We start from the raw sequence: 7,839 nt of genomic DNA, 5'->3' as shown, positions 1-7,839 counted from the left end.
CTGCCTACTTGTGATTTCTCTCTGTCAAATAAATAAATAAAATCTTTTTTTTCCCCAAAGATTTAACTTATTTATTTGACAGAGATCACAAGTAGGCAGAGAGGCAGGCAGAGAGAGAGGGAAACAGGCTCCCAGCTGAGCAGAGAGCCCCATGCAGGGCTCAATCCCAGGACCTTGCAGGGCTCCATTCCAGGACCCTGGGATCATGACCTGAGCCAAAGGCAGATGCTTAACGACTGAGCCACTCAGGAGCCCCTATTTATAATATTTTTTTTTTTTTTTTTTATTTATAATATTTTTAAAAGAAGAAAAGGAAACAACGTGAAGCGGTGAATGAGTTACATACATTCACATAAGCCAATGTAAGTCATGTTGTAGAAGGAGGTATAACGGAACCTTCTTATCTGGAAATGGTTACAGCTATACCGTCCAATGCAGCAGCCGCCGGCCACACAGGGCTAATGTGGCTGAGAACGGAATTTTACATCTTTTTTTTTTCTTTTTAAAGATTATTTATTTATTTGACACACACAGAGAGAGATCACATGTAGGCAGAGAGGCAGGCACAGAGAGGGGAAGCATGCTCCTCGCTGAGCAGAGAGCCTGATGAAGGGCTCGATCCCAGGACCCAGAGATCATGACCTGAGCCAAAGGCAGAGGCTTAACCCACTGAGCCACCCAGGTGCCCCCAGAATTTTACATCTTATTTAAATTTATTTAAATCTAACTATAAATTTATTTAAATATAACCATAATTTTAAATTTATTTGAATTTAACCATAAATTTAAATAGCCACCCGTGTCCAGTGGTTGTCCTATTGGACGGCACAGTCACGGAAGAGTTATTTAATGGCCTCGAAGATTGTTCACAATAACTTAAATGAGAAAATCAAGTAGTTTGTGTGTTATGATCCTATTTTTGTTTTGTTTTTTAGCAAGGTTTACTGAGCAGTAGCAAAGTGATAACACAAAGCTCCCAAGGAGGGAGAGGACCCGAAGGTGTTGCCCATGATCCTATTTTTGTTAAAAAAAAAAATACAGGGCCACCTGGGTGGCTCAGTGGGTTAAAGCCTCTGCCTTCAGCTCGGGTCTTGATCCCGGGGTCCTGGGATCGAGCCCTTCATCAGGCTCTCTGCTCAGCGAGGAGCATGCTTCCCCCTCTCTCTGCCTGCCTCTCTGCCTACTTGTGATCTCTGTCTGTCAAATAAATAAAATCTTTTTAAAAAATACATAAACACAGAAAATTAGTGGAAGGACACATATGAAAATATTTGTCACATGGTTATAGAGCTTTTTGTGTTTGTGCTTCTCTGTCATTTTTTAAAATGCTGACAATATGTATCACCTTAACGTTTTATTGTGGCTTAAATAATATGTAAAGCATGTAAATATTTACGGTGCAAACTGATGATTTCTACACATGTGCACACCTTTATAACCACCTCTCAGCTCAATGTGTACAGCAGTTCCTACTGCTCAGAGATGATATTTCCTTTTTCTTTTTTGTGGATGTGAAATACACAGAACACAATCGACCATTTTAAATGGGCAGGCCAGGGGCATTGACCATATTGTGCAACCCCCACCCCACCCCGCCCCACTTCTAGGGCCAGAGCGTTTTCACCAGCTTTCCAGAAGGAAACCCCAGCCCCATCTGCGGCCACTCCCTAGGCCCTCCCCCAGCCCCTGGCAAGCTCAGGTCTGCACTCCTTCTGTTTTTAGGATTCGTCTGCTCTGGCTTTTAGTTTTATACTCAGAACGGGGTTGTTCTTTATGATGGTCGAAGATTACTGGGACTTTTCTGAGCCCTGAGCCCAGCGGCGACGTGGACATCTCCAGAGAGAAGGATGGGGTGAAGGGTGGTGGACTTCCTGGAGGAGGAGGGAGCCTGGGGCTGTCTGCTGGCCACTTGCGCCTCCCACGGAACTCTTGTCCTCCAACAGGCAGCTCATCACCATCCGTAAAGCCCACCTGCTTTCGAGGCTGCGGCCAGCCAGCGCCAATACCTATGAGTACCTGCAGCAGCAGCAGATGAGGTGAGTGGGCTGGGGGCCTGGCCCAGGGGCCCGCAGGAGCCGCAGCCCTGCAGAGAGCCCGGCTCTGGTCCCAGGGCATTGCCGGCCATCTGCAAGGGGGCTGTTTGGGGAGGGGGCTGGGGCAGTAGGTGGCCCGGGAGAGGGAAGGATTCTCATTGAAATCTCACCACTGCTGTGAGCTAGGCTGGATGTGCCCGCTTCCAGCAGGAGGAAGTAAGCAAGGGCCCCTGGCCTCACTGCGCTGAGCACTTTGCCCCAGCCACCCTCGGTGAATCCTTCAGCCTTCCCCCTGAGGTGTATTCTGTCATGGCCAGGTTTTGTAGTTGAAGGACCTAAGTTTCAGAGAACTTCCGCCCCCTGCCCAAGGTCACAAATGGTAAGTGGCAGAGCTGGTTGCCCATACCTGCATTTTCCCAGAGCACCTGGTGGGCTCCCTGGGTCCCGGTCCCACCCTCGACCTCCTGACATCCCACCCTCTGCGGCTGCCTCATGCACCCTGGCCTGAGGTCCTTCTGGCCAGGTCGGGGGATGATGGCTGACTAGCATCGCAGCCACATAAAGGGGAGAGCCATGGGGGCCTGGGCCTGCACCCCACCTTCCTATGCCTGGCTCCTCCTTGAGATCATAGGTTAAAAGCCTTCTGTTGGGCCAGACTGGGGTCCCCAGGGGTGGCTGGATCTGGGGGAGCATAGCCTTGGTTTTTCCCCTCTGTCCCAACTATGCCTGTCCGTATCCACCTGCCAGCCCAAAGTGCCCCCCACAAAGTCAAGCTGGAAGAAATGCCAGTCTTACATTGCCACTGGGCAGGCCCTTGGGTCCATCCCTGGGGGTTCTCCCAGCGGCTGCTGTCCTATCTGCCTACCTCAGGGAACACCGGCAGCTACAGCAGCTCCAGGACCTTGGAGACCAGGACAGGAATCTGGATTCACTGGGGTCCCCGAAGGACTGGGGAGATGGCCCTGGCAATGCCAGCCTCAAGTTCAACTCCTATGACTTGTCAACACTCTACCCCTACGGGGACCCCGAAGTATTGGACTATGACACCGTGAGTATGGCAAACACCCTGGGTGTGGGCGAGCCATGGGGGCACCGTGCTCTGTCTGCTGAGCCCCTGTATGTACTAGAGAGGCAGGGGAGGACACTCCCTGATTTGGGGTCTGGGCCATCTAACAGGCCGAGGTGGACATTCTGGGAGTGGACGGCATACTGTACAAGGGCCGAATGACCAGCCAGGATGGGGCACGGCCTTTGACCAGCATTGAGAAGGAGCTGGCAGGTGAGAGGAGTCAGGACTTCCTGGGAGCCCCTGTCCTAGATGTCCTGGCTTTGCTGGGGAGTCTGAGGAGGTGCAGGCAGGGCTCAGAGCTGGCCCCATCCCAGACTGAGACATCCTTACACAGATGCAGAAATGGGGTTGCAGAAATGGGGTTCTACTGTATGCCAGGCACTGTACCAGTCAGGTGGCAAAGGTAGAGCAAAGAAAGATGGGCTTTCACCCCAGGGTTTCCACACAAGTGGGAGAAGCAGACTGTAAGCAAATAACCTGAAGGTGAGGACCTGTTGTTTGGAATACCAGTGAATAGCTGACCTGAGGGGAGGACCCTGGAGACAAAGGATGCTGGCCTAGGCAGGGGTGCCAGATGGCCTCATGAAGGAGGGATGCTGGGCTGGGGATGGGAGAGTTGTGAGAAGAACATCAGTCCAAGGAGAGGCCTCTGATGATGGAATAGGGGACAGTTGGATCAAGGGGACAGTTGGAAAGAGAGCAGTCCAGGTGGAGGGCATAACAGGTGCAAAGATCCTGTGGTGGCTGGAAGTCAGGCACACTTGGAACTCAGAAAGGTGAGTCTGCTTTTGGTGAAGCTTGGGAAGGGGTTGGGAATGATGAAGGGATGTGGACAGACCCTGGAGGCCTTACTGTCTTACTGTCCCAGGTAGGTGATAGTTGGGTTAGTGGGGACATTTGGAATCAGTCATTCGGTTTGCTACAGCATCAAGACCCTCATTCCAGCTGGTTCCTATGGGGAACCCCAATCCTCGGCTCCAGCAGTGGGCTGGCTCTAGGGGAGACTCTGTTTCCTCCCCATTTCCACCTGCCAGAAGCCTCCTGCGTTCCTTGCCTCTTCCTCCAGCTCAAGATGCCTCGCTCGGACCTCACTTCTGTCCTCACCTCCCCTTCTCTGACTCTGACTCTCCAGCCTCCCTCTTCAGAGCCTTGTGATTACACTGGGCCATCTGGATGATTCAGGATCCTAGGTTCTAAGGGTTAGGACTGGGGCATCTCAGGGGCATCGTGCTCCAAGTCCAGGCTCCTTGGCCAATCTGGTGTGTGTGTATGGCAGGGGTGGGGGGCAGCGGATGACGTGTCCCCTGTCTGCCCCTGTCCCCAGCCTCTCAGAACTGTTTGTCCGTCTGTCAGTGAGCCTGGCTGTCTCCCACCCCTGGGGCTCTCTCCGTGCTTTGTGCCTGCCTTGAAGCCCTGGGGGAACCATTCTCATCTGCCAGAGCTTAAGGTCCCCTTCCTTTGAGAGGCTCCCAGCTCCTTGGCTTCTGGCTTCTGCAGAGGTGGGGAAGCCACAGAAGAGGGCTTAGGAGGAGCAGGTGTCTGGGTCAGGTGGCGAGTTCGGGTTCTGACCTTTAGAGTCCAAGGCATCGGTGGGACCTCAGGGAGAGCGTTAGGTCAGAGCTAGGCTTCCAAGGCTCACTGGGTCTCGATTTTGAACCTTTGCCCTGGGCCCACATCCCTCCCCCGGCAGGGAAGCAGTGAGACACTCTCAGACCTGTGGAGGGATCCAAGTGCCACCTGGTGATCAGAGCGGGGGCCTCAGGGTACCCCTCCACTGGGCATTTGATCTTACCCAGAACCCATGAAGTACACTGGAGCTAGATCTTCATTCAGGCTCAAGAAATGGGTGATGGAGACCTTGAGACAGAATTAGGAATGCAAGAGGTTTGGGCTGGCGGGGGCTGGGGGTAACAGAGAGCAGGGAGGAATTGGAGGGAGCCAGCAGAGACCCTCAGATAGTAAGCAGACCTGGTACTGTCCAGGCCAGCCTGGTGGGGGCGCTTCTGAGCCAACACTCCCCAGCCCTGGCCAGGCGGTGAGCCGACAACAGCCCTGAGGCGGCAGCACGCAGAGTCTACGGGCTACCTTCACTCCTGCAGCTGACGGTGAGCTCTTTCTTAGAAGGGAGACTCCACATTGCTGGCCCCGCTGCCTCAGGGCCCTGGTCTGTCGGCTGGTCACTCCCTTACAGCCCTTGCTGGTGCTGCGTGTTCTGTGGATAGCACTGGGGACACCCGACGTGGACAAAATGAAGTTGCCGCCCCCTTAGGGTTTTTACTCCACGAGGGACCATGAGATATAAATAAATATTTATTTAAGAAAGGACATTCAAAGAGGGAATTGTCAGGACACCCCGGGAAGGACACCGTCTCCAGGCAGAAGGAACCATCCCGTGTCCTTTACTGGAAGGAGCTTGGTGCCCCCATAACTCTTCCCGAGGGGCCAGGCCTGGGCCCTCCCCTGCGTCTTCACTCTTACAGCCTCCCCTTCCCCCCGTGGACTCCCCTCTTCTTGTGCACACGTTGGTTTGGGGGACCAGTCGTGGATTCTTGGCTGGACACGGAGAAAGGCGATGCCTTGGGTTCAAGCATGAAGTTCGGAGCCAGACCCAAGAGGTCAGATGTTGCACTGCCCTGGGTCTGTGAAGGGTCCAGAACAGGCCTGGTTTGCAGAGACAAAGAGCAAGTTCCTCACCACTAGGGTCTAGGGGCAGGGGGGAACAGGGAAGGAGTGCTTCGTGGGCACAGGGTTTTTCTTGGGGGGCATGAAATGTTCTAGAATTAGGTAGAGGTGGTGTGTGCCCACCACTGTGAATGAACTTAATGTCACTGAATTGTTTGCTTTAAATGGTGAATTTTGTGGGGTTCCTGGCTGGTTCAGTTGGTGGAGCATGTGACTCTTGATATCGGGGTTGTGAGTTCGAACTCCATGTTGGGCATAGAGATTACTCAAAAAAAAAATTTTTTTTTTAAATAAATGGTGGGCCGCCTGGGTGGTTCAGTCTGCCTTCAGCTGGGGTCATAATCCTGGGGCTTTGGGATCGAGCCCCGAATCAGGCTCCTTGCTCAGCGAGGAGCCTGCTTCTCCCTTTCCCTCTGCTGCTCGCCCTGCTTGTGCTCTCTCTGTCTGTCAAATCAATAAATCTTAAAAATCGATAAATAAATGGTTAATTTTGTGGAATATGAATTTTACTTCAAAGAAAAAAATTCATACACCCCCGATGAGGGACCGGAAGGTCGGGGCGGGGACACAGTAGCGGTCTGGCCCCAGCCGGAGTATCTATGCCTTGAGAAACTCTAGACTCAAGAAGGTGGGAGGGGGAGGCTTCCCCAGGGGCAGAGCGGCAGGTGCGTGTGTGGAGGAGGCGGGGCGGGTCTGGGGAACCGTGGGAGGGCGTTTGCAGGAGGGGCGGGGCCTGGGGGATGCAGGGGGGGGGGGGGGTCACGGGGGGGGGGGGTGGGGGGGGGGGGGGGGGGGGGGGCGGGGGGGGGCGAACTCTGCAAGAGCTGACCCCTCACCGGCACTGTCTCTTCCTGTTTCTTTTCCACGAAGCTGTGAAGGTTCCACACCCCCCAACTCGCAACCTGTATGATCGTGAACGCCCGAGTACCTTTTATGGTCCCATCTACCCCCGTGAGTATCTGCCCTCCTAACTCCCTGGCCCAGCTGGGGTTCTGGCAGGTCTCCGGTGCCCCCCAGTCCCAGCCTGGCGCTCTCCTGCCCCATCGCTTGCGTCTCTCCCCTGCTCTGTGTCAGGGCCTGAGTAGGCCCCTTGAGTGACCCCCACCTAGCACCCGGCTTCCTGGCCATGGCCTCCAGCCATCCTGGGTCCCTAGTTTGCCCTTCAGCGGGGTTTCCTGGCCCCGGTGCCAATCCCAGAGACCGAGGCCCAGGGTCTGTCCGCAGGTGTCTAACTAGCTGCAGGGGTGGGATAGGGAGCCTATTCGTTCTCCAGGGCCTATCTGCCTGGGGCCCCATGAGCCAGGCTGGGGGTACCCCTCGGATTCCTCTCGCCATGCACCAGGGATCTGCGGGCGCGGTCACCCATGCAATTTCTCCCTTGTCAGCCCTTGCAATCCTCAGCCCCGCTCTGCGGGCGGACGGTGTGGAGCTGGGCACAGCACCCCCTCCCCAATCCTGGACTCCAGATCCATGTCCGGTTCAGCGTCCGTTTCTGTCATTTATTTGGGGTCACCCCCCGGGGAAGTTTAGGGTGCCTGGGACTAGCTCCTTAGTAAGTAGGACCCCACCTGCCAGCCTCCTGGAGCATGTTCCTGGGACACATCACCGACTTTCCTGCCTCTCCCAGCCCAGCACCCCCACGCCAGGGTGCGCTCGGCTGCCTCCAGGCCCCCGCCTGTGATGCCAGCTCGGCCTCCATCGCTGCCGCCCCTGCCACTGCTCCCGCCACTGACGCCACCCCCAAGGGACACCCAGCAGGCCCCAGGGCCCACCCGGCACCCGAGACTTCTGCGTCTCGAGTCCCGAGCCAGCATGCAGGCCTCCGAGGAGCCCACCAATCCGTGAGCCTGGTGTCCGGCACCCCTACCTCCCCTCCTCTCCCCCTGCCCGGAGAGAGTTTGGCCTGGGGTGGGGGGTAGGGGGTGGAGGCGCATGCCTGCACCTGGGGGAGGGGCCTCCATAAGGGACTCATTTTGACCCAGTGGCTATTTTAACTCTATGCATGTAAATACGCACAACACAATCCTTCTTATCCTACCCTTCCTGGAGTACATA

The 7,839-nt window shown here is 55.2% G+C and overlaps 1 protein-coding gene across 1 annotated transcript in view; it reads left to right on the top strand.

Annotated features, from left to right (window-relative positions):
* LOC111156274 (chromosome unknown C16orf96 homolog) overlaps positions 1 to 7,629 on the top strand; it is a 37,340-nt gene extending 29,711 nt beyond the window's left edge. Inside the window, exons 12-16 of the mRNA XM_022517042.1 lie at positions 1,944 to 2,036; positions 2,904 to 3,081; positions 3,210 to 3,312; positions 6,655 to 6,735; positions 7,412 to 7,629. Coding sequence (XP_022372750.1) covers positions 1,944 to 2,036; positions 2,904 to 3,081; positions 3,210 to 3,312; positions 6,655 to 6,735; positions 7,412 to 7,629 — 673 coding nt within the window. The remainder of the gene's footprint in view (positions 1 to 1,943; positions 2,037 to 2,903; positions 3,082 to 3,209; positions 3,313 to 6,654; positions 6,736 to 7,411) is intronic.
* Positions 7,630 to 7,839: the final 210 nt, after the last annotated feature.

Source organism: Enhydra lutris, unplaced genomic scaffold (genome assembly GCF_002288905.1).
Source record: "Enhydra lutris kenyoni isolate GAN:26980312 unplaced genomic scaffold, ASM228890v2 scaffoldscaffold45, whole genome shotgun sequence".
NCBI classification, from domain to species: Eukaryota; Metazoa; Chordata; class Mammalia; order Carnivora; family Mustelidae; genus Enhydra; species Enhydra lutris.
This window is presented reverse-complemented; position numbering and strand designations above follow the sequence as displayed.